We start from the raw sequence: 26,351 nt of genomic DNA, 5'->3' as shown, positions 1-26,351 counted from the left end.
TTCATGATATTGCGGCCAACTGCAACAGATACAGACATGAATTCTGAAGTTAAAACACACATATTTACTCCTCTTTACCGAATCTAACATTCTACAGCAACAATGTAGACACTTCATAATGGACAAAGTCATTCAGTCTGTATCCTACTGAGCTAAGTGAAGAGTCCAGCTACTTTTTGGGTTCCTGAAATGTTTAACTATAAGTGCTAGTGGCCATATGCAGCACACCCTACACAGACATAAATGAATGAAGACAAACCACAGCTCACACAGCCATTATTTAAAATCCAGCATACTGGAGTATGAAAGCATCCACTGGGGAACCCTAGGGGCAATTATGCCTTCAGACCTTCTCATCTTGTGTTCATCAAATGTGTCAAAGATATAAACAAGTTTACGTTTACAAGTCTTCCATTTCTATCTTATTTCGTTATTGTTCAAACATCCCCCTCTGGTGGTGAAGCAGAGAATCTTCAGTCTTTTAGGCTGTACGACAAATAACCTATTTAGAAGGCACCCTGTTGTGATTACTACGGTAAATTTATTGCGTCCTTCAATACTTTTATTACTACTACTGTCTCCTTCAGTGTGACAATGTTCTGAGGATCTTGTTTTAAAAGTATAAAATGGGGTTAATTGGTAATTTGGTAAAATGTCGTCTTCATCAATATCTATCATAAAGCTGTTTAATATAGTTTCTAACAGACACAATAAACATTAGTCCTAAAATATTAACTATATAATTATTTATATTCACTACAACATGAATAAAAGCAAAACAGAATTACTTCTAAAAAGACTTTAGTTTTCTAATTTACAGGTGCGTCTCAATATCTGGTGTATATGTCTAGTTTAAAAGTAGACTCCTTATGACAACAACTAAAAAATAACCAGCAGATGGTGATGTCACTGTGTCCTTCAGTGAGTATGTATCGATGTAACTTTTCCGGACGTAGACATGAGCCAACGACATTTCCTGAACTGAAACTGATTTCAAATTAGATGCCAGGGGAAAACAAACTAAGCAAAGACTAGAAAACCTTAAATGATGCTTGGTCATATTTAAAGGGAGGATCTACTGGTGAAATTAAAGTGATTAACTCAGATAGTCTATAAAGATTGTTTATAACTTTTTCATATTTGAATAGTTTTTCCACTGCACTTTTTGTTAAGTTAGTCTCTACAAGTCGTAGTAGTGGGTATTTCAAAACCTTGCTGGCTGTCTCAATAGGACAATGGGTGTGTTAAACGGTTTGCATGTTGACATTATACTGACAGCAGGTGTAACCACACACCCTTTGTGATTTCCAGAAGTAACCCCTCTGACAGCATCCTTACAGAAGGCTCATTGAGGATTATCCAACTCTAGCCTTAACCCTAATCCTCTGCTAATGAACAGTTTTTTCCAAAGCACATTCTTATAATGACATATTTAATACCGCACATCACCTAGAGTTAGGGTTAACTTCTTTACTGTTTTAGTTAGCATACTACTAGTTAGCCAGCCACACTGGCCTCTCTCGACTGTATTAGTATGTACTAACTAGCTTGCTGACCACCATGTGTGATATACAGAGTCACAGTTGCGTTTATCTTGCCACCAAATGACGAGATTTTATTTTCTTGATTCTTCTGCTTGGTAGCTATTGCGTTTTGTTATTTTGACAGTATAGTTTTAATAGTGGTAAAGTCAAGTTGACTTAGACATGTCTCTGTAATTGCCTGTGTAAGTGCTTCTACATAAATGATACCTTTGTTGGATTTTTTTATTGTGTTTTTTCCACATGTTAGAATTTCCACATTTTCATTGTAATGAGACTGAGGACGCCTGCTGTCTTAACAAGCCAGAACATCTTCTTGTTTACAAATATCTGTACACCTGTCAGGAAAGGATGTGCAACCCATTAAAAAGGTGTTGAACTGTTTATCACCAGCAGTATAATACTGTAAAAGTATTAAATTACAGCTATGTATTTATAACATGGTAGTTGCCAGAAACTATTCCTTAAAACAGTCCCTTCCAGTGACTGACTGCAGGGGGAGATGATGTGAAGGATGCGGCCGCTCTGTCCCATGATTCCTAGCGCAGGCGCAGTGGAGATGTTCGAAGCTGAGAGGAAAAAAATGGCAGAATGAGGGGGAGTTGTCTGTTTACAAGAAATCTAGAACCAAAAATCTACAAATGAAAATCTTGTGGTTACAGACAACTCCAAGTAATGAGTTTTAGAACAACTTAATAGTAAAATAAAGGGGCTGCTACTGTGTCTATATGTCTCAGCATTAATTTGAGCATTTGTGTCCTGAAGTTGGGACGTCAGGGGCTGTTCAACTGTAAAGATAAAGTCACATGTTTCTGGTAAGATGGTAGACATAGGAGGTTGTGTATACTGCACACTTGCATACTGAAAGAGCCTACTGCTCTACTCTTTCTAATTTGTGATCATTTAGCATGTGGCCACATGTAAAATGGCAAAACATCTTAGATGGAAAATTCAAACAGTTTTAGACTTCATATATGCATTTAACATTTTTTACAACTGATGATGCAGCATTTTGCTCTGACCAGTCAACCTAATTTCAGTATTTTTAATGGACAGTTTGTGGAAATTGTGGTTGTGGAAATTCCAGTCACAGTGGTACGGAATAAAAAGGGGACAAACATTTTGATTAAGGCAGTTATTGACTATTGATTAGCAAAAAAGGGGAAGTAAACATAACTGATTAGGGCTGTAATTGACTATTGATTAGCAAAAAGGGGAAATCAACATTGATTAGGGCTGTTATTGACTTGATTAGCAAAAAGGGGAAGTAAACATAACTGATTTGGGCTGTTATTGACTATTGATTAGCAAAAAAGGGGAAGTAAACATAACTGATTAGGGCTGTAATTGACTATTGATTAGCAAAAAAGGGAAGTAAACATTATTGATTAGGGCTGTAATTGACTATTGATTAGCAAAAAGGGGAAACAAACATTGATTAGGTCTGTTATTGACTATTGTTTAGCAAACTGGGGAAGTAAACATTGATTAGCAATTACTGTTTGCAGAGCTGCATGTGTTCTACACATTTTTCTTTTTTACACTTTAGGAATGACCAGCGTTTTTTGTCTCTGGGTACTACAGGCTTTTTGTTAAATGCTTATGAGAGTTCGTAACAACTCATGAGTTGTTATAATTTTTTTAGCTCATGTTAAATTGAATTAATCATGGGTATAAGTCACTATGTCACTTATCCAATGTCACAAATTTTCTGCAAGTCCAAACTACGTTTGAACTACTTGCTCACTTTGGGACAGGCATTGTTCATTCTGTTCTCTTTACTCCTGACGTCTTCAGCAGCTGGTCCTAATTCCACAAACCTACCATGAGTAAATATCATTTGCTTCGTGTCTCGTGTTGCTACGTTACGGAGACGTTCAATAAAATTTGCACATTGCCTGGACATGGGCCAGTGGGTTTACTCATATGGGCGGAACTTTAAGGAATCGATTCCAGTTAAGAGGAAAATCTCCTGTTTTGAAGTAAGTTTTCCTGCACGAGGAGAGCTTGACATGCAGCCCAATGGTCGACAGCTACGTGGGTTTTAAAACAGACTGATCGGCTCAACAGGTGACATCAAAGAAAACAATCCCCTTAGAAACCGCAAGAATCATTTGCAATTCAGATGTCAAATTAACAAAACATGATTGATGATGATGATTTTGACCGACTTTAATAAAATACTTTGCCGTTGTAAGCACCCCAGATATCGTGTTACAAAAGGCCATTGCGAAACATGTGTAAGCAAAAAAAAAAAAAAAAAAAACGAATAGCCATGGTGGGGAGGAGGATTTCACAATGTTGGAGCACATATACCCAACAAAACCAAACACAGCCAAAAGGAATCTAAATCTATCTCTGGAAGCCTCATGTGTATCTCACGGTTATCAGTTATGACTTATTAAGAACAACTGGCAACATTTTTCTTACAACCAGTAAAAGCAAAGCTTAGTAGACTGTTGAGGAGAACAGCAACTAGCTTGGTAAGAACTAACCTACCTGAACTTCCAAAGAGGTGTGCTACCTGTACATTACAATTTGAATGTAGATATTGCAACCCTAACCCTGTTTGGTATAGTGTTTAGCATAGTTTAGTAATCTTTTTAGTTTGATGTTGGGACATTACAGAACAAACAATCCTTATTTGATGTAGTTAAACGCTGGCTAGTATATGCAGATTTTTAGACCATCAAAGGGATTCTGAAAACCAGGAATTATTTTAGTCATATCAAAATCTACACAAACATGCAAACAAACAAATACAGGCTATGCTGATTTAAGCTGCTATTCATACAGCTGTTCTCGTACCTGTATCTGTACCTGGGTAACTGTTAGTATCTGACATGCACAAGTAATTCACAGGGCAACCAGGTTTCAATGTGAGCTTCCATTTCTTTCCAGGAGTATCAACATGTCAACCAGCTTCACTCTGCTCCTTCATCATCTCTGGATTTGTCTGCTGCTTGCAGAAGGTGCTTCAGTGTGCATTATACGAGGAGATGGAGCCTACTGTGGCTGGAGGCATCTTCATCATGTGCCAGGTCTACCTGATTATGTAACTTATGTGGATTTAAGTTTAAATAATATTAGTGAAATAGGTGAGAAATCCTTCTTTGGTTTAGAAGGTCTCCAAGTCATTATCCTGCAGCAGCAAGAAACAAGACTTTTGTTAAAGAACAATGCATTCAGCAGACTGTCCAATCTCACCAAGCTGGATCTGAGCTTCAATCACTTCCTACAAATGGAGACAGGAGCACTCAATGGATTATTGAAGCTTCAAACACTTATTCTTACACAGTGTAATTTAAATGGCTCTATTCTCTCGGGTGACTACCTGAGACCACTGGTGTCTCTGGAGAAACTTGTACTATATGATAACGAAATCCGAAAAATCCAGCCTGGCCTTTTCTTCTTCAACATGAGCAAATTCCATGTGCTGGACCTCTCGCGTAACTGGATTAACAGCATATGTGAGGCAGATTTGTTTGGTTTTCAAGGCAAACATTTTACGCTTCTTAAATTAACAGAGATCAAAATGCATGACATGAATTCGTTTTGGCCTGAATGGGCCAAGTGTGGAAACCCGTTCAGGAACATGTCTATGACTGTGCTTGATCTGTCTCACAACACCTTCAGTGTCGACATCGCCGAACTGTTCTTTAAAGCAATCAGTGGAACCAAAATTCACAATCTCATTCTTAAAAAAAGTGCTGGCATGGGTAAATCAGTGTGGTACCAAAATATGAAAGACCCACAAAAAAATACCTTCAGGGAACTGGCAAACAGTGGCATTACAATGTTGGATCTGTCTGGAGCTCATATTTTTGCTTTGTCAAATTCATTGTTTAGTTATTTGCAAGATTTGGAACAAATCTCAGTGGCCTCTAATTCAATCAACTATATTGAAACAAATGCCTTTTTAGGAGTGCCACATTTAAAGATGCTTAACCTGTCATATAACCTCCTCGATAAAATTTATTCTACAACATTTGACAATTTACCGAACCTTGAAATTCTTGATTTATCTTACAATAATATAAGATTGCTTATGCCAAAATCATTTAATGGTCTGCAAAATCTGCTTTGCTTGAACCTCACAGAAAATTCCTTACATAATGTCTATGAAATGGCAACGCTGCCCAGCCTTAAAGTGCTTATCTTGGTTAACAACAAAATTAAATCATTAATTAATCTTCCAAGCATTGCAAAAAATGCCACCGAAATGTATTTGGGGTTTAACAGATTACAGAATGCTGAGGAACTATATAGTATACAAGTGGATTTTCCTAGAATTGAAAAGGTCTTCATTGAAGGAAATGTTTTTTCATGGTGTAAACATAATAGGAACTATGTAGTGCCACCTTCAAACAGTTTACAAGTTCTTGATCTGTCTGTGACAGGCTTGCACAACATCTGGTCAGAAGGAATGTGTCTCGATGTGTTTGACAATCTTCACCAGTTACAAGAACTTTCTCTTCAGGAAAACTATATGTCTTCACTCCCTAAAGATATTTTTAAGGGACTCATTTCTTTATACTTCTTAGATTTATCTTTCAACTCCTTGACCCATTTACCAAATGGAATATTTCCTCAAAGTCTGAGAGTACTGAACCTGGCCTACAATCACCTTGGATCCATTGACCCACGTGTCTTTAGTACCGTCACCATAATCAGTTTGTACAGGAACCGTTTCATTTGTGATTGCGGTCTCAGGGACTTTCAATTATGGATAAATCAGACAAATGTGACATTTTATACGCCTGTTGAGGGTTTGACGTGTGACTTTCCTGAAGAACAGCACGGCATTCCTCTTGTGCAATCTGTACTGTGTGAAGATGAGGAGGACGAGGTGAATGCTGAGAATCTAAGGCTCACATTTTTCATTTGCTGCATGATCCTTGTCGTGTGTACCACCACTGGAGCCGTCCTTTATATCCGAATGCGTGGCTGGTGTTTCAAGCTTTACAGAAAGGTGATCATCACATTTGTGGAGGGAGATAAAACATTACCGGGTAATGATGGCTTCATGTACGACATCTATCTGTGCTTCAGCTCAAAAGACTTCAGATGGGTGGAGAATGTACTACTGAAGAACCTAGACACACAGTTCTCAGATCAGAATAAATTCCGCTGCTGTTTTGAGGCACGAGACTTCATGCCAGGGGAAGACCACTTATCCAACATGCATAGCGCGGTCTGGAAAAGTAAGAAAACATTGTGTGTGGTATCCAGAGAGTTCTTGAAGGACGGCTGGTGCTTAGAGGCCTTCACTCTGGCCCAGAGCAAAATGCTGGAGGAGGTACGAGATGTCTTGGTGGTGCTTCTTGTGGAAGATATACCACAATACAGGTTAATGAAGTACGAAGCCATCAGAACCTACGTTCAGACCAGGAGATATCTCAGATGGCCAGATGATAACCAAGACATAGAATGGTTCTTCAACCATCTTACACAGACTGTTCTTAAAGACACAAAGGTAAAAAAAGAGAGAAAAAATGTTGAAACAACCCACAATGCACCACATCAAGAAGCAGTTACTGCTATGTAATCCAATGGAACTTGCATCAGTGAGTCAGTGATAATTATTACAAACAGCAGAAATCATTTATGTGTGTGTGTGTGTGTGTGTGTGTGTGTGTGTGTATAGTTATAGTAGTCTATATGTATGTAGTAGTAATGTTTGTTAATGAATAGTACATCTTTGGTCAAGTCTTGATTGCAGTTAACCTTATTCATGTTGGTTTTTTTAATGATTACAATAAAATTACTAATTTGCAAACAGCATTCAAAAACTTAAACATTTTTTTAATTCGACAACTATACTTTTAACATTAAAAATCAAATTATTATGAGAACCCCAACCCTAGAAATCCCTTGTAAATCAATAAAGTGCATCACTTTAGGTTTCACTTGTTATTAAACTGTCCTTTAGTTAAAAGGTTTTTGACTCATTATATAATCTTTTTGCTATTTCAGGCAAACTGCTTTGAGATTTGAAGTCTAAATAATTGAGTCATACTTCCTATTATTTCCACTCAATATTACCCAGAAACAGCTTTAATCTAGGGCTTCATTTACCGCACAACAGCATAAACGTTTGAGGATGTGCAACTGCATTTACACAAATGTCTTCAGGGTAGACAGAGTGCAAAACCCACACAGTATTAACCAGATGTAACAAGCTAAAGTGGTCAAAACTGGTTTCATTGCGTTGATTTGAGTGAAGTAAGGTCCCTATTACGACAGGCGAAGGGACGTTAGATGATATATGTAAATAAAAGAACATGAACCAATCATCACTCAGAATGCTTCTGCTGCACGCAGATATTAGCTCATAACACTTCTGCTCAGCACTTTCACTGGTTAGCTGTCTCTTCCTGTCTTAGATAATATCCTCTTAGTCCTGAAAAAGCAGAGGCAACATTTCCTCAGGGCAAAAGGCGCAACACGTGACCCTAAAACAATGGGTAATACTGATTATTACTACAACTCCAGGAAGCACAACAGGAAGTAGACAATAACACCCACACTTAAATAGATAAACTGAAGTAATAGGAAAACTAAAGATAAATTTGAATTTTAAATATACTTGCATATATAATTGTAACCAATATGAAAGTCTTAACAGTGATCTATAATCATAATAGGTGATTATACTATCTACATCTCCAATTGCTTTAATTTTTATTGTTTAGTCAGAAGACAAAAAAATTCAAAAGACACAAAACTACAGACTCCCTTACCTAAGCAAACCAAATTCTGCCAAAAATGGCAGTCACTCCCAACCACCAGTAGACTTGCTTCATATTTACACTATATACAAACATATGACAATAACTAAGACGGGGGAGGAAAGAGAAGCTCAGAGGAGACCCCCCCCCCAAAAAAAAATCCACCCAAACCCTAACCCTCTACAGACTGGGTAAGGGTTAACCCTAAACACCCAAACCCTAACTCTCTACAGACTGGGTAAGGGTTAACCCTAAACACCCAAAACCTCTACAGACTGGGTAAGGGTTAACCCTAAACACCCAAACCCTAACCCTCAGACGGTAAGGGTTAACCAGAAATAGACTATGTGGATGTAGTGAATCATACCTGCACTTGTATGAGCACTCTCTATTTAGAGAACCATAGGAGTCAGGTCAAAGGTTAGTGTTAGCTAATCTCTTATGCAAGCCTTACCCACTACATCAAGCCTTTAGTAAATTCCCGAAGCATTAGTCTGAGCTGATAAAATGTTCCCACTAAAAACAATGATAAAAATTATCCCTCAGACCTACTGGACTATGTATGCTCTCTTTCTACAGTTAAACTTTCCAATCTACTGGGACAGTATCAGCAATTTCACTGATACCTCCGTGTCAGTAAGTGCAAGCAGGTTAAATGTATCCACAGGAGGTGAGTCTACAAAATTATATTTAACATGGTATCTTGAACTCTAGAGGTTATGACAGTGGTACATAATAAGGGACTTGGATCTGTATATTTAACCTTACCATTGTGTCCTTCAAATAATAATAATTATTATTATTATGACACAGGTAAAAAAAATTTTTTAAAGGTATTTAAAGGCCTATTTCCATCAGCACACTAGTTGAGGTTCAACAGCAATAAGATTGTCATAGGTTGCCCTCTTGTGGTTGGTAACAGAAATGCTACTGCCAACAGATTTGCTCATGAATGTACCAACAGGCACTTTATCTAGTATATATTCATGTAAACAATATATATATAGTATATATATAATAGTTTACATGAAAGAAAAATATCAATGTAAATTGCTTTAAATAATTTAATAATGAATAATAAAAATTTTTAATTTAATAATAAAATTCATACATTTTGGTTTTACTGAAAAGAGTTATAAATGAAGGTAAAAATAAAAAACATCAGTACTTTTGCTTCATCATAATTAAACAAGGATGTCCTGGTCAACTAGACCTTTATGACCACACCAGTCCGTGACCACACCTTCAAACTGCCCAAAATGTGCATCATCGGTGTAAAATTGAAAAACATTATTACAAGTCAAAGAGGTGGTATGCACTCAAAATCATACCACATACACCTTATTGCACTTTTTAGTCCTGGACACATATGACATTAGTAATGACATGATGAAAAGTTTAAAACCAGGTAAGAACTTAAGCCTGTCTAGTAAAATGCCACGGTGGACAGACGCCTGAAACACTGAATTAATAAATTTTTAACATTAATCTATTCTCTACTTTGCTGCTTCTGGAAACCAAAGTGGAATTATGTGCCTGCCCTTATACTTAAAACAAATAAATAAAAGCAATTTGGGCCCTCCAAATAGTATTATGGGCTGCTCCAATCACTCATAATTCCAAGAGTATATTGATATGAAAACACACATTTGGTCCTGAAGAGAGGAATATAACATCTTGTACCCAACGAGACTGAACTAAAGCACTTTGAGTTGCATGTACACTATGTATGAAAGGTGCTATATAAATAAAGATGATTAACTTCTCAAAAAGCTGACAGTCTTATTGCTTTGTGTTGAGTTTGAAATGAGCTGCTCAGCCGTACAAGACCCAGATGAGCTTGGAGACGATCTTTCAGTGTTTGGAAGTCACACTACAGGTGCTACACTGTCTACAGTACAGAGTTAATGATGCACTTGACCCAGCAGAGTTGATCAAGATGATAAACTGCTCAAAATGACCTGCATAAACTGCACTGTGCAACAGATCAACTGGACTCTAAATATTAAATTTTTTCTAAGACAGGTGTTTTGTATAAAGCAGCCAGTATTACATTTGATGGTACTATAGTACTGTGATACTGATGGATGTAATGCAGAAAGCTGCATTATCCGAATTAAAGAAATCCAGGTTCTCTGCATTTGAGAGCAAAATGTAAGTCGATGGTCACAGAGAACCATTTAAAAATACAGTGACTGGAATACAACAGAAAAGACAGTAGGCAAATTATGTAATTTTGCATATTTAATTTGAGGAACACCACACATGGCTTCATAAAATAATTTCTGTATACTCTCATAAAATCTATTGTTTCTCATGTTCCTTTTCATTCAAACCTTCAACATAAACTTTCTGATGACTGCTGTGAATTATGATCAAGTGCTGGAACATTAACTTCAGCATTTGGCTTTTGAAATTCCACTGAGTTGCACTTCACTTTCAACGTCCTTTTTAAGTAGCTGGATTTTTCATTTGTAGAGTTAGCCTTCTCAATTGTAGAGTTAGCCTTCTCATTTGTAGAGTTAGCCTTCTCATTTGTGTCTCTGTGATGCCGTTTGTATTGGACACTTCTGTCCAAAGCTGTAGGAACAGTCAAAAGCTTGTCATGGTGGCACTGCCCAGAAACTGAAGTGTCCTTTGTCATGTTTATGTGGTTACATGTCATGGGATTCTTTGTTTTATCCCTGGACATCTGCATTTCATTACTAGTCATGCAGTCTCTGGGTGTTTGAGGTATTGTGCAGCACTGAACTGCGGGGAACTGCATGCAAGATGGAGATTTTATGCCCTCAGAAGAAGAGAGACTGGGGTTACAAGGGCTAGGGTTAGGGCTAGGGTTAGGGCTAGGTAATGGAGACAAATCTCCTGAAGAATCAGGTAGACAAGACTGCGACTGGAGATGTGAGGTGTGCACACTGTATCCCTGAAGGTAGCAGCCATGGCATTTAAGGGTTGCTGGTACTGAGCTTTGAGGCTGGGAACACTGGTGAAAGCGGACAGCTGCACACTGGACACAGTTCATGCGACAGTTGGCCATACGCACTGCATCGAGTGTGGAGAAGATACTCTGACCTTTGGCTACATGACCTCTTAAATGAAACTGGGAAGCTGAACATGGGGAGACTCTAGCCTGAACACATGGATGGCGAAGGGTCCACTGTGTGGTCATTATGTGTTGAGAATCCCCACAGGTGCAGGCAGCATTATACGAGTACAGATTCAAATTTGCAGGATCTGTGCTTGGAGCATTATTGTCAGTCTCAACGTCTTCCCTGTCAGGCTCACTTTGGTTTTTAGGTGGAAAGCAGAGTGGGTGTTGGCCGACACTCCCATTGGGTAGCTGAGCACATGCTTCCTGGTCCTCCTTCCTTTCACTATTTCTAACATTTGATGCCAAAGGCTGAAGTTCATATTCAACCTCCTGTCTCCTGGTATCTGACTGATACTTGCTTGACTGGCAGTGTTTTGCTTGGCCATGGCTGGAAGTGGAGTTGGATATATCTTCTTCAAAAGCATGACACTGAAGCGTCTTAGGAGTGGGGATCTGTCCACACGTGCCCTGAGGACCAAGACACCGACACATACACTGGAAGAAAAATGTAGCAAAGGCCCAACTGATGCACATAATTAACATGAGAAACGTGCCTAGCTGAGTGTAGGCCAATACTGTTGATGGCATCATCATTGCTCCAGCAACAAAGGTGGTAAGTGCAGCCATAGCAATGGCCGAGCCCATCCTGCTCAGGGAGAAAATGACTTTACCCTCCCTATCAGGTTCTGGAGCGAGGCGATATGCTACCCCATAATGCACTGCAAAGTCCACAGAAAGTCCTACAGCCACCGAGATGGTCACAGATTCTAATACGTTCAATTCCCAACCCAGAAGCACCAATGACCCCACAGTAACAAAAATGGTCCCAGCAATTGAGATGATGGCATAAATACTAATGATTACGTTCCAGGTTGTCAGAAGCATAACACTGAAAGCAACCACCACTGACAGTGCCATGGCAATAAGAGAACCATCTGATAGGCTGTCCTGTAGGTCAAAGAACTCCAAGTTGCTTACAAACCAACCATAGCTCAACCCGTCTGGGGCGTTCTTCAACTCCTCCTGGATCCAGGCATCCACCTCACGGTAAAACTGGTGCATTTTCTCATATGCTAGCGTAAAGTGATAAGTACTCTGAAATTCAAGCACAATGGCACGAATTGTATCATTAATGTCAAATCTTGGCCCGGGTGTCTTGCTGTCCAAATGGTAGATTGTGCTGCGATCCAACTCCATAATGGCCCTCTTGATGCACAACTCAAATACATCCTGTTTGTAAGGGAATGTTGACTGACTGCAACATGGGTAGACGCGGGCCTCGTCACAGTCCTGGTTCTCCATCCACTGCTTGAAAGTCTCCATAAAGCAGCTGGTGAAGTCTTGTTCATCAGATTGGAATACAAAGCTTTGGTTCCTCAACTTCTGACAGAAGTTGAGAATCCATACTTGGCTGTCAGGGCTGGCAATGTTAAAGCTAGTATCAAGCGTCAGTTTGCCTTTATTTTTGGGGTTCAGGGGATCTCCATTGTCTACTGGAGTAACACCCCATATAATGGTGATTGGCATGTGAAGATCTTCCCCATGGTGCACACGCTCAAACATGAACAGTTTTTTGTATTCCGCATCATAACGTTCAAAGGGATGCGTGGAGCGAAACACCTGAAATTCTGACAGCTCCAAGGAAGGCAATTTCATTTTAGGATTGACACAGACGATATACGCACCAGCAGCTGTGATGGCCAGAAACCAGAAGAGCCACAAGTAACGCAGCTTCAGTACGACGCACGGCAGAACTTTCTCAAAAAACATGCGGGAGGTCTCTGAAATAGCAAACAAGCACTTGTTGACCTTCTGATACAGGACTGTGAGAAAGGACTGTGTGGTGCTGGAGGTATGATGATGTGGTGACCTGAAGCACATGAAGAGATTCAGCAAATATCGCTCATGCAGCACCACTACAGCTGGCAGCCAGGTTACCATCAGGACATAATTGACCAAGATGGCTGTGCCAGCATAGACACCAAAGCAGCGGATGGCTGTAATGTTGCTGACGTAATTAGCATAGAAGGCCGCAGCTGTGGTGAAGCTAGTTACAAACATCGACAAAGCTGCATGCTGAAGTGTGATGTTCACCGTTTCAGAGAGCTCAGAGTTTGGCTTGTCAATTTTTGTGTAGTTCCAGACATCACACAACACAAAGGCATCATCAGCACCAATTCCAACAAGAATAATTAGTGCTGTGAGATTCATGAAAGGGAAAAATTCAAAGTTGAAAACCACGCGATAAAGGACATATGATACAATTAGGGAGCTGATAATGGCAAACATGGTCATTATAGTGATAAAAATTGATTTTGTGTATATACACATAACTACTATCACAATCACAATTGCTATTGCAGGATACACAGTATCTGTAAGAAGGTATTCCTGGAACAAATTATGTTTGATGCCAAACTCTATGCCAGCAACAGTAGTGACACCATCTGAGGAGTTCCAGTTCTCAAAGTTGTCCAGGTAAATATTCATCATACTTTCTCCTTTCTCCGTGGGAGAAAACAACATACTGTACTTGAGAGCAGGTGGAAGGAAATCCATCAACTTTGGGTTGAGAAAATCTTTGTCCACTAAGAAGTGAAGAATGTGATATACAGCATTGTGTTTGGTGCACTTCCTGGGGACACTGGCACACTTGAGCTGATCCTTCCTGCGTGCAGACATATCCCAACACTCAGGACCCAAGGTGCCATTGTAATAGTACCTGGCACAGGATCGTAGGACCTTCAGGGTCTGAGACACATCTCGCTCTGTGATCTTTTGGCAGGATGACTTGTTGGTGAGCACAGCTATGTAGTTCCCCAGAGTCCAGCTAGGGCAACAGGAGGCAGCGGTGGTACGCTGACACAAACTCCAGTAATGGGGATGTGAGCGAACCTGAGAACACACCACCAGGCCATTTTTAAATATTACATTTAACTAAAATATATATTTTTTTACAAGTTACAAGCACAATACACCATGAGTAACAAAACCTCAATTGCAAGTTTTATCTCATTTTAAGTGAATGGTATCAGATACTTAGGGTGGTCAAGGTCTGTTCAGTTCACTTTGAAACAAACTGAAATGACGCATTTCACCCAAAGCAAATCATGATGCCACTGATTTGTGTTATAATGCTTTAGAAGGTTTCATGGCCATAAAAACAAATGTCAGACAATTTCAGAAAATACCTAAACATATTTCAAACTGAATTAAGCATTAATGACCAAAAAAAAAGACATTACATACCCTGGTATTGTCAAAATTGCACATAGATTTTATAGCTTGTATATTCCACAAGTTCTTCCCTTCAGCAGAAGCAAATACAATTCTAGAGTAGCTGTCCCCTGTTATGAAAGAGTTTGGCATTATTTTAAAAAGTACTTACATTATATTTAATATATATTTATGTAATAATATGAGGTTAAACATCTCCTACCTGGTACATCACAGAAGAAACTATCTTTACTGAAGTCCCATTCTGCTTGTCTTTTCTCTCGGTCGTAGTGATCCTCAGACCACCTGTCCGCTTGGTGACTACAACATCAAAGAACTCAAACATCAACATCTGTGCATCAGTGTAAAAAGACAAACATGACGGGCTAACCCTAACCCTGCTGCACTGGCACATCCAAAACAATCATCTGTGAACTCTGAATATACACAATGAACTTCAGCCATTTTACAGCACACTACTGTATTTGGTGCTGAAGCTTTATGTCTGTGGCAGAATAAGTATATAATAGTCACAGGCATTTCCCACAGGCCAGTAGGCCTTGCAAGGCGGCGACCAATTAGGAAGGATTAAGACTAACAATAAAGAGAAAAGAGCAGATCTAAGAACCAGTGAACTGTCTTATTTTAATATTAGCTCTCACCGTTCCTTTTACAAAGTGAACAGAATACTGCAAAGATCTGCAGTGTTTACAAAGATTTCACCATTTTCAGGAGGCAGACGTTTAATGTTGTGTTCTAAAAATCTCATGTCATTTTGCCATTAATGAGTCAAAAACATGACAAATAAAGTCTTGTTACAAATAGAATGTTTCAAATGCCTGCCCAATTTAAGTTTAATTTAACTAATAAAAAAATAATTCAAATTTTAACATCATATTGTTGCAATTAAGACATTTACTACTGAAACAATCATCACTGAAGTGAGCAAGAGGGCTGCTGACAGCACTTCAGAGCAAAAGCTGCATCCAGTTCTTCAGAGAGAACGCCTCTTTAATCAGGGTCTCCACCAAAGAGCAGCTGCGTCCTGGGACAGAGCTGAATCGCACAGAGACCTGACGTCTCATTCCCCCATATGGATTCTTGCATGATCTAATGCAACTCTGAGTGAGTAGAGTCAGCTGGGAAGATGAGCTGCTTGGGGTGAAAAAAAGAACAAACAAAAGGACACACATGCCACGCCTCTTTTTGAACTGTGACGATAAGGCCATTCTCATTAATGACTGCCCTAACCATTCGCTTCATTGTGATGTCATTAGCTTCATTGTGATGTCATTAGCTTAATATCTCTCATTACGCAGTAGGACATTCACTCCGCCGGATAAGGACTTTGTTACCTTTTGGCCTGCTCATCTGCATATTTAAAGGGGTAATTGGCCAAGGTTGCTTTATAACCCGTGTTCTTCACCATGTTGTTCCATGTGACAAGTCGTTGACCTATTGTAGTGCCCCTTGGTTCAAAGCCCTAAAAATCAAACAAAAAAAGCAAAAGGGAAGTAAAAAGATGAGTTTTGGTGCATCATTTTTCATCTTTCAAAGCTATAACAACAACTACGTCCTCATTATTACATTTGTCTGAGCAAATATTATTGCACGTCTTACCAGTAAAGGATCTGAGAAGTCGGGCAGATCCGGCACCAGAATGCCGACTAAGGTACATATCACAATGAGCACTGTACACACACCCAGCACAACCACAGGCCAGTCTGCAATCAGCTCCGCATAGCTGAAAGCACAAAAAGACACAGTCATGTCTCCATCACGTCAATGCTTAATTTAGGACAAAGAAAACCCAGGAAAGGCTAAATGAATTAAGGCATGCTTTAGTGGATTTAGTCTGAAAATAATTTAAACTATGAAGTAAACAGTTTTGTTGACTGGACATGATCATCTTGACCCACTCAGGCTTCTCACACACTGGTGTGAGGGGAGGGGGCGGGACTGGTGTGAGGGAGGGGGCGGGGCTGGTGTGAGGGAGGGGGCGGGGCTGGTGTGAGGGAGGGGGCGGGGCTGGTGTGAGGGAGGGGGCGGGGCTGGTGTGAGGGAGGGGGCGGGGCTGGTGTGAGGGAGGGGGCGGGTCTAGTGTGAGGGAGGGGGCGGGTCTAGTGTGAGGGAGGGGGCGGGTCTAGTGTGAGGGAGGGGGCGGGGCTGGTGTGAGGGAATCCCTTGTAAGGGAGAAAGTGCAAGTGCTTGGTATTTTTGGGTTTGTGAACCCCAAGGACGTCTACACTCAATACAATGTTAAAGTATTTAGTGCTATTAGGTGATTATTTGATAAGTTGGTGATTCCAGCAGCAGGTGTATACAATGCATTTAGATTTATACACAGCATTTAGATTTATATTTACTACATTTAAATTTATACACAGCATTTAAATTCATTACATGTACATTTATACACTGCATTTAGATTTAGATGATCACTAACAGTTACATAACTGGCAGTATTTCTGATTTATCTCAACATATGACCTTAAGCTCTATGTAGTAAATGAGGCATAACTAGCTCCAGTGTTCTCAGATGTATAGGAGATGATGGGGAGGAGTCTGGTATTACATCTGTGGTGCTAATGTGCTTAGCACAGCTGTTTGAAAGAAATTATGGGACTAATGTTTCAGGCTTAGAAAGGACTAATAAAATCACTTCACTCAAGTCTAATGCATAACACGCAAACAACAACCAACAGGCAGAGACAAAAGGGGGGGACACACTAACCTAAGGGGGGGACAAGGGGGGACACACTAACCTAAGGGGGGGACACACTAACCTAAGGGGGGGACACACTAACCTAAGGGGGGGACACACTAACCTAAGGGGGGGGGGACACTAACCTAAGGGGGGGACACACTAACCTAAGGGGGGGGGGGGGGACACTAACCTAAGGGGGGGGACACACTAACCTAAGGGGGGACACACTAACCTAAGGGGGGGACACACTAACCTAAGGGGGGGACAAGGGGGGACACACTAACCTAAGGGGGGGACACACTAACCTAAGGGGGGGGGGACACTAACCTAAGGGGGGACACACTAACCTAAGGGGGGGGGGGGGACACTAACCTAAGGGGGGGGACACACTAACCTAAGGGGGGACACACTAACCTAAGGGGGGGACACACTAACCTAAGGGGGGGACAAGGGGGGACACACTAACCTAAGGGGGGGACACACTAACCTAAGGGGGGGACACACTAACCTAAGGGGGGGGGACACTAACCTAAGGGGGGGACACACTAACCTAAGGGGGGGGGGACACTAACCTAAGGGGGGGACACACTAACCTCGGCACAAGAGCATGAAGAGAGTTTGGTTGTACTAGAGAGAAGTTAAACAGGTAAAAAAGCAAAACTGACAGAGCTTACCTTCTGGGGAAACGAAACGGTCTCGCAGGGCTGGAGGACAAGGGAGGGGTAGAGAGAGAGAGGGAGAGAGTGAGGGAGGGGGAGAGAGTGAGAGAGGGAGGGGGAAGAGGGGTGGAGAGAGAGAGAGAGGGAGGGAGGGAGAGAGAGAGAGAGGAGAGAGTGAGGGAGGGGGAGAGAGTGAGAGGGAGTGGGAGGGAGGGAGAGAGAGGGAGGGGGAAGAGGGGTGGAGAGAGTGAGAGAGGGAGGGAGGGAGAGAGAGAGAGAGGAGAGAGAGGGAGGGGGAAGAGGGGTGGAGAGAGGGAGAGAGGGAGGGGGAAGAGGGGTGGAGAGAGTAAGAGAGGGAGGGGGAAGAGGGGTGGAGAGAGGGAGAGAGGGAGGGGGAGAGAGTGAGAGAGGGAGGGGGAAGAGGGGTGGAGAGAGTGAGAGAGGGAGGGGGAAGAGGTGTGGAGAGAGGGAGAGAGGGAGGGGGAAGAGGGGTGGAGAGAGGGAGAGAGGGAGGGGGAAGAGGTGTGGAGAGAGGGAGAGAGGGAGGGGGAAGAGGGGTGGAGAGAGGGAGAGAGGGAGGGGGAAGAGGTGTGGAGAGAGGGAGGGGGAAGAGGGGTGGAGAGTGAGAGAGGGAGGGGGAAGAGGGGTGGAGAGAGTGAGAGAGGGAGGGGGAAGAGGTGTGGAGAGAGTGAGAGAGGGAGGGGGAAGAGGTGTGGAGAGAGGGAGAGAGGGAGGGGGAAGAGGGGTGGAGAGAGGGAGAGAGGGAGGGGGAAGAGGTGTGGAGAGAGGGAGGGGGAAGAGGGGTGGAGAGTGAGAGAGGGAGGGGGAAGAGGGGTGGAGAGAGGGAGAGAGGGAGGGGGAAGAGGTGTGGAGAGAGGGAGAGAGGGAGGGGGAAGAGGGGTGGAGAGAGTAAGAGAGGGAGGGGGAAGAGGGGTGGAGAGAGTGAGAGAGGGAGGGGGAAGAGGGGTGGAGAGAGGGAGAGAGGGAGGGGGAAGAGGTGTGGAGAGAGTGAGAGAGGGAGGGGGAAGAGGGGTGGAGAGAGGGAGAGAGGGAGGGGGAGAGAGTGAGAGAGGGAGGGGGAAGAGGGGTGGAGAGAGGGAGAGAGGGAGGGGGAGAGAGTGAGAGAGGGAGGGGGAAGAGGGGTGGAGAGAGTGAGAGAGGGAGGGGGAAGAGGGGTGGAGAGAGGGAGGGGGAAGAGGTGTGGAGAGAGGGAGGGGGAAGAGGGGTGGAGAGAGGGAGGGGGAAGAGGGGTGGAGAGAGGGAGGGGGAAGAGGGGTGGAGAGAGGGAGGGGGAAGAGGGGTGGAGAGAGTGAGAGAGGGAGGGGGAAGAGGGGTGGAGAGAGGGAGAGTTTTATTTTGGAGTCACACCAACAGGAAATCAAAGACCCACAGCTTCCGTCTCTGTTCAGAAAAACGCATTTTCATAATTTAGTTTATTCTATAGTAGAGTTCATTCTTTTCAGTCTGACATTCCCCAGAGGCAATAGACACCTCCTGCATAACCCTATGACTAATAGAGAGCAAAGACATCCCTCATTATCTAGTAAGTGTATATTCATTACAAGTGTATATTCATTACACTACACGAGTTGAAGAGCTCGGTAGGAACAGAACCATATGAGCTAGCAGGAGCCACATGTTATCGGAAGTACCACTAAACAAAGGATAAACATTCCAGTATGTGCATCAGAGACAGATGAAAAGAAACATTACGGTTGAAATCATAAAGATTTCTCTGTCAGCTGAATTTGGCAAACATTCTTTAACAGTAAGGATGAGTATTACCAGTAACTTCATGATATGATGTGTATAATATGAACACTGTGATAACAATTTGTAAAGACAAATCATACAGTTAATGGGGAGAGTAAACACAAAAAACAAAAAAATTCCTGAATATAGCCAATAGTTCCCAACCATCTAATAACAGGAAAATATTCAACACTGAATATTTTTAGAACAAATGTTGAAGCACTTGCAATTATATCTTAAATGAAGATTTATGCACCCACATTAACTCTACACTAACTCTACCCTACCCTAACCTAACCCTACTCTAACCATACCCTACCCTACACTAACCCTAACCCTACTCTAACCCTACTCTAACCCTACCCTAACCCTACTCTAACCATACCCTACCCTACTCTAACCATACCCTAACCATACCCTAACCCTACCCTAACCCTAGAGACAGTAGTACACTACACTGTTTCCTGCACAGAGCAGTGGAAGAACAGGACACACACACACACACACACACACACACACACACACACACACACACACACACACACACACACACACAAACTCTCAGCTGTTATGTTAGTCTGGGATTTTCATCAGTGTCTCTGAGGCACAGACAATACAAATTCAGTGGGTGTGAGTCTGATTCAGAGAATCAGACACGCCATCTAACTCCAACTCCAACTCCAACTCCAACCAGGATGCAGACAGATGTCAACAGATGGCAAGAAGGAAGGAGCTAATGTTTCCTCATATGAGTATACTTACTTACTCAGTGTTAACACACACCCCAACACACACACACACCAACACACACACACCCCAACACACACACACACCCTCACACACACACACACCCCAACACACACACACACACCCCAACACACACACACACACACACACCCCAACACACACCCCAACACACACACACACCCCAACACACACACACACACACACCCCAACACACACACACACACACCCCAACACACACACCCCACCCCCACACACCCCAACACACCCCAACACACACACACATCCCAACACACACACACACCCCAACACACACACACACCCCAAAACACCCCCCAACACACACCCACACCCCAACACACACCCCAAAACACACACACCCCAACACACACACACACCCCAAAACACACACCCTAACACACACACACACCCCAAAACACACACACAGTCATAGGGGGCAGTCATGGCCTGGCGGTTAGGGAACTGGTCTTGTGACCGGAGGGTCATGGGTTCGATTCCCAGACAGGCCATGACTGAGGTGCCCTTGAGCAAGGCACCTAACCCCAACTGCTCCCCGGGCGCCAGGGCTAGGGCTGCCCACCGCTCTTGGCAAGTGTGATCTACAGGCCCCTAGTAATCACTAGTGTGTGTGTGTTCTGACTGCACAGATGGGTTAAAAGCGGAGGACAAATTTCGTTTGGGGTGTATCACAATTGACAAAATATGGCACATTTACACACACACCCTAACACACCCACCCATCCTAACACACACCATAACAACCCTAACACACACACACACACACACACACACACACACACACTCACCCTAGCACACACAATCACGCCAACACACACACACACACACACACACACACACACACACACACACAATCACACCAACACACACACACTCACCCCAACACACAATCACACCATACCATAACAACCCTAACACACACACACACACACACACACACACACACACACTCACCCACACACACACACTCACCCTAGCACACACAATCACGCCAACACACACACACTCACCCCAACACACACACACTCACCCCAACACACACGCCTGTGAAAGCACCATGTTCCATGCCATTTTGACAGCAAGACATCAATCCTGGTGGATTATTCCAAAATGATGGAGGTGCCTGTAATTTTCATCCTTCTCGTCTTTAAAGAGAATCCGTGGAATGCTATAATTAGTGGTTGCCATGGTATTGGGAGGCACAGATGAACAAAAGCCATTGGCAGGAATGTTTCACCACAGGGAAACTTCTGGGGCCATAAATCCCTTTTAAAGTTCAGGGGACACGTTAATACAACGACCAGATGTTCTTACAACTCTTTGAAGCATCTGCATATCCCGCACAAGGTAAGTCCCATTAGTAGTGCATCTTGGTGTAATCAGGAGAAACGTAGACACAGCCAATGATTAACCTTCTACAACAAGTACCCCTTATTCTAAGCAATAACAAATAACGAGAACCAGATTTGCTTTACTGGCTGAATCAGCAGTGCTAGAAGGGAAATTTATCAGATGATTTATAGCTCGTCTGTGTTGTCAGTCGCTCGCCATGTATGAGTTTTGGATTCAGAGGTGGAAAAGAACAAGATTAAAAAGATTATTGAAATCACTGTCCACGAGGCCTTCACGAGAAAGATCACTGTCCACCAGGCCTTCACGAGAAAGATCACTGTCCACCAGGCCTTCACGAGAAAGATCACTGTCCACCAGGCCTTCATGAGAAAGATCACTGTCCACCAGGCCTTCACGAGAAAGATCACTGTCCACCAGGCCTTCACGAGAAAGATCACTGTCCACCAGGCCTTCACAAGAAAGATCACTGTCCACCAGGCCTTCACAAGAAAGCATGTTTTTGAAAAGTTGTCAAAAGCTGCATCGACTTGGCTGAATACGGCGGTTGGACTTTGTACATAATGTTTGATGTTCATCTTAAGGAATCTAAAATCAAGGCTAAATGATCCTCTGCAAAGGTTTGATTTTTTTACCCTGTTTTTTCCCTTGTTTTCCGTGTCACCAACTAACAACAAGGACTGAGAAATGGTGCAAATCTTTGAATATTAGACCATCTAATGCATGCTAAGCACTCTCAAATTAAATATGGTGTGTGTACTCTACCCATTACCCAACACTACAGATGCAGTACTGAAGAGTCCTTCACCATGTTCACCAGGACATGTTCCCATTTAAAATTTCCCATCCATTTGGAAAGACATGTTACTCTTCAAAAGATGTAAATGCTTACAGGTCATGGGTTAATTAATTTACAGGTCATGGGTTAATTAATCTAGAACATGGTGAGCAGCTATGGCTGGGGGGGGGGGGGGGGGTCGTTACCTTCTTACTGGTTTAGCTTGTGAAGCTTTCTGGGTCTGTGACATGGCAAGTTTCTTTAAGGGACTTTATGATGAAATTAGCCAATGACAGATAAAAAAGTTTTTATCCTACCACAGAACTTATTTTCAGATTCTCTTGCAAGAATCCCAAAGTGAATATGACCAAGTCCACATGCTAGGAGCAGGAGTGTTGAAGCCAAACTCCACCAGTTCACAGTGGTGAAGAAGCCGCCGGACATTCCACATATTTTGTCATGAAATATGGTTTTTGGATTCCAGGCATGCAGTCTAGATGTCAACCCTCTTAGCAAACACTTACAAGCTGTCCAAGAGATGTCTATATTACCAACTTCCCAAGACATATCTATATTATTGACTGGTAACAAAAACCAAAAAAAAAAAGCTTTATATAAGGGATTTGAGAATTTTTCCACTTGCCTGAATACATCAACATGAAAAAAAAATCTGTTCAGGTACGGACAGGTAGGGTCAGGTACGGACAGGTACGCATGGAGTAATAAGGCTGTAGCTGAACATTACATTTCAGTTTACTAAGCAGCTGCGAAACATCAACTGCATCCCAATTTCATTAGTGCTGAAGCCCCTCCCACAGACCCACATCCTGCTGTTCACCAGTGCTGAAGCCCCTCCCACAGACCCACATCCTGCTGTTCACCAGTGCTGAAGCCCCTCCCACAGACCCACATCCTGCTGTTCACTATTTCCACTGAGGGCCCCTCCCACTCACAGCTGATAAACTGCACTACACTCACAGGAAGAAACAGCACTTAGAGTGAATGACTGCATGCTGATTACAGATAATGAATAGAGATATACAGAAATAATAGTGATAAACCTGACTCTAAAGAAAAATGTCTAAAGCAGACACAAGAGGAGAAGAAAGGTCTGAATCACACAAAATGAGGACAAAGAAGGAAGGAAGAGTGAACTTTAGTTCCAGTAAGTAAAAGAGACAAACAAGCCTTGAGCTCACGCATGTTCAGACAGGGGCAAACACACAGTGTAATACACCCAGGGTGCGTCTCACACTGTTTGCATACAAACTTCAGAATGCTCCACATTGGCCGAGATTTCACATCCATCCCATCAAACATGAACGTGCCCTTGGTCTGACTCAGGAAATATTGATAAACATCTAATGGAAGATTCCCAGCACATATGAACCAACACAAACACCAGCTCACTCATATCTGCTCACACTATCTTCACAACTGCTTATGATTCTTTAGGTCACGTTAGGTTACAGTATCCAGTTGTGGTGTTCGTAAGCTCAGGCACAAGTGCTCTGCCAGACAGCATCTTCACATCTCCCAGGTGTCTCCGCGGGACACGTGGCTTATGAAGTGCTGAAAGTAACCAAGTTCACATGTGCTCCCCAGGGAAAGGGAAGAGGCAGGAGATGATTTGAGAGGGTTGACAAGGTCACAGAGTGCATGAAAAAGAACCGGAAAAAAACCAAGAAAGTAAAGAAATAAAAGTGCAAAAATGAGAAGCCTGAGACAGCAGGTGAGAGACAGAGTGGACACAGGAAACACCACCTGCTGACATAATCCACTGAGGAAGAAGTCAGGGAGGCCTAGTTGTATATGCTGCAACATTTTTACAAGAGGACAAACTCATACAAGATAATATAATGCAACTGTCCACTTATCCCTCCAACCTTATGAGGTTAAAGGTAAAAAGACACAGAGAGAGAGAGACAGACAGACAGACACAGACAGAGAGAGAGAGAGAGACAGAGAGAGAGGGAGAGACAGACAGACACAGACAGACAGACACAGACAGAGAGAGAGAGAGAGAGAGAGACAGAGAGAGAGAGAGGGATCCATGCCACAAGTTTTCTGAGGATTGAAGTAATGCCAGAGTCATGTTCAGACTCGGCCTTTGATCCATCTTTAACAGAATGAGGATCTTTGATCTTCACTGGGCACCTCGGAATGTGCTCCTTCCTCTCAGACGCACTATACGATACGCTGGGCAGGTTATCATCAGCCCACTGTGGTCTAGTGTGTACTGCTTACACACACCTTTTGGCATTTATAGCTAAACCCTTAACTACCTAAGGCAAAAAGCTCAAAGCTAACACCACCATGGGGCTTGCTTTCTTCAAAACACACCTTTGTCCTAAATACACCTCTCACTCCAAAAGAGGCGCGTCTAAACATGAACAGGGAATAGTGCTGAAAATCGCTGATGCATTAATTAACCATAAAAGGGAAATTCCAACAGACAATAACGAATAACCAGGATGAGCCAGGCATGTGAATTACACTGCTGCTGACCACGCATTAGGATGAAGCGGTCCAACTGAGAGAGGAACAGCAGTTGCTTCTGATACTAAAGACTCTCAACCTGACACCATGAAACCCAGAGCACAAAGAGCATTTTGCGGCAGCCTGGCTGGTCAGGGCTTGCAGCTGTCACAGAGACGTCTCTGAACACTGGCTGCACATTCTCAACACTCCTTACAGCAGACACGTTTGTCCCTTTCTAGAGTGAACTCATTTGATTCTGGGTTGTAAAATGTTGACAGTTACATTTATGAGCTCCAAAAAACCGAAGAAAAAAAAGGTCAGAAAAAGGCAAAGAAGAGAAGCAAAAGCACAGAGGTGGAGCAGAGGAACAGAGGTGGAGCAGAGGAACAGAGGTGGGGCAGAGGAACAGAGGTGGGGCAGAGGAACAGAGGTGGGGCAGAGGAACAGAGGTGGAGCAGAGGAACAGAGGTGGGGCAGAGGAACAGAGGTGGGGCAGAGGAACAGAGGTGGGGCAGAGGAACAGAGGTGGGGCAGAGGAACAGAGGTGGGGCAGAGGAACAGAGGTGGAGCAGAGGAACAGAGGTGGAGCAGAGGAACAGAGGTGGAGCAGAGGAACAGAGGTGGGGCAGAGGAACAGAGGTGGGGCAGAGGAACAGAGGTGGGGCAGAGGAACAGAGGTGGAGCAGAGGAACAGAGGTGGGGCAGAGGAACAGAGGTGGGGCAGAGGAACAGAGGTGGGGCAGAGGAACAGAGGTGGGGCAGAGGAACAGAGGTGGGGCAGAGGAACAGAGGTGGAGCAGAGGAACAGAGGTGGAGCAGAGGAACAGAGGTGGAGCAGAGGAACAGAGGTGGAGCAGAGGAACAGAGGTGGAGCAGAGGAACAGAGGTGGGGCAGAGGAACAGAGGTGGGGCAGAGGAACAGAGGTGGGGCAGAGGAACAGAGGTGGGGCAGAGGAACAGAGGTGGGGCAGAGGAACAGAGGTGGGGCAGAGGAACAGAGGTGGGGCAGAGGAACAGAGGTGGAGCAGAGGAACAGAGGTGGAGCAGAGGAACAGAGGTGGAGCAGAGGAACAGAGGTGGAGCAGAGGAACAGAGGTGGAGCAGAGGTGGAAAGGTGAAGCAGAGGCTCAGACAACAGAGAGGTGCTGGCAGAAACTCCATCTTGCTCTGTTTGGTGTGTGAATGTTAGACTGCTGCATGGCAGGTGCTTCAGGGTCTGGTAGTACAGCCTTGAATAAACGTGTGTGCATACATCAGTCTTA

General features: G+C 43.0%; 2 protein-coding genes across 9 annotated transcripts in view; one reads left to right on the top strand and one right to left on the bottom strand.

Annotated features, from left to right (window-relative positions):
* The first annotated feature begins 3,360 nt into the window (after positions 1-3,360).
* LOC143489312 (toll-like receptor 5) lies at positions 3,361-8,413 on the top strand. Of its 3 annotated transcripts, none has more exons than XM_076988239.1 (2): positions 3,361-3,523; positions 4,443-8,413. In XM_076988239.1, the coding sequence occupies exons 1-2, from the start codon at positions 3,468-3,470 to the stop codon at positions 7,087-7,089; spliced, it is 2,703 nt and encodes a 900-aa protein (XP_076844354.1). In that variant the 5' UTR covers positions 3,361-3,467; the 3' UTR covers positions 7,090-8,413. The 3 variants fall into 3 exon arrangements, with proteins under 3 accessions (XP_076844354.1, XP_076844357.1, XP_076844355.1); XM_076988242.1 differs by lacking the exon at positions 3,361-3,523 and adding an exon at positions 3,834-4,056; XM_076988240.1 differs by lacking the exon at positions 3,361-3,523 and adding an exon at positions 3,835-4,024.
* A 986-nt stretch (positions 8,414-9,399) lies between these two features.
* The window catches only part of disp1 (dispatched homolog 1 (Drosophila)), a 56,257-nt gene continuing 39,305 nt past the window's right edge, over positions 9,400-26,351 (bottom strand). For 3 of the 6 annotated variants that reach the window (XM_076988236.1, XM_076988238.1, XM_076988235.1), the window contains 6 exons: positions 17,961-17,990; positions 16,200-16,323; positions 15,935-16,062; positions 14,803-14,900; positions 14,613-14,710; positions 9,403-14,258 (listed from right to left, as the gene is read on the bottom strand). In XM_076988236.1, coding sequence (XP_076844351.1) covers positions 10,611-14,258; positions 14,613-14,710; positions 14,803-14,900; positions 15,935-16,062; positions 16,200-16,323; positions 17,961-17,990 — 4,126 coding nt within the window. In that variant the 3' untranslated portion in view covers positions 9,403-10,610. Of the gene's footprint in view, positions 14,259-14,612; positions 14,711-14,802; positions 14,901-15,934; positions 16,063-16,199; positions 16,324-17,960; positions 17,991-26,351 lie in introns of all 6 variants that reach the window. The other 3 variants (XM_076988233.1, XM_076988234.1, XM_076988237.1) reach the window with 3 other exon arrangements.

This window comes from Brachyhypopomus gauderio, unplaced genomic scaffold (assembly GCF_052324685.1).
Source record: "Brachyhypopomus gauderio isolate BG-103 unplaced genomic scaffold, BGAUD_0.2 sc60, whole genome shotgun sequence".
In the NCBI taxonomy this organism is placed as follows: Eukaryota; Metazoa; Chordata; class Actinopteri; order Gymnotiformes; family Hypopomidae; genus Brachyhypopomus; species Brachyhypopomus gauderio.
This window is presented reverse-complemented; position numbering and strand designations above follow the sequence as displayed.

Bases quoted from the DNA above. Each gene is read 5' to 3' on its own strand.
- LOC143489312 (XM_076988239.1), top strand. From the start codon at position 3,468: ATGGGCGGAACTTTAAGGAATCGATTCCAGTTAAGAGGAAAATCTCCT. The intron at 3,524-4,442 runs GTAAGTTTTCCT...ATTTCTTTCCAG, and splicing joins GGAAAATCTCCTGTTTTGAA to GAGTATCAACATGTCAACCA.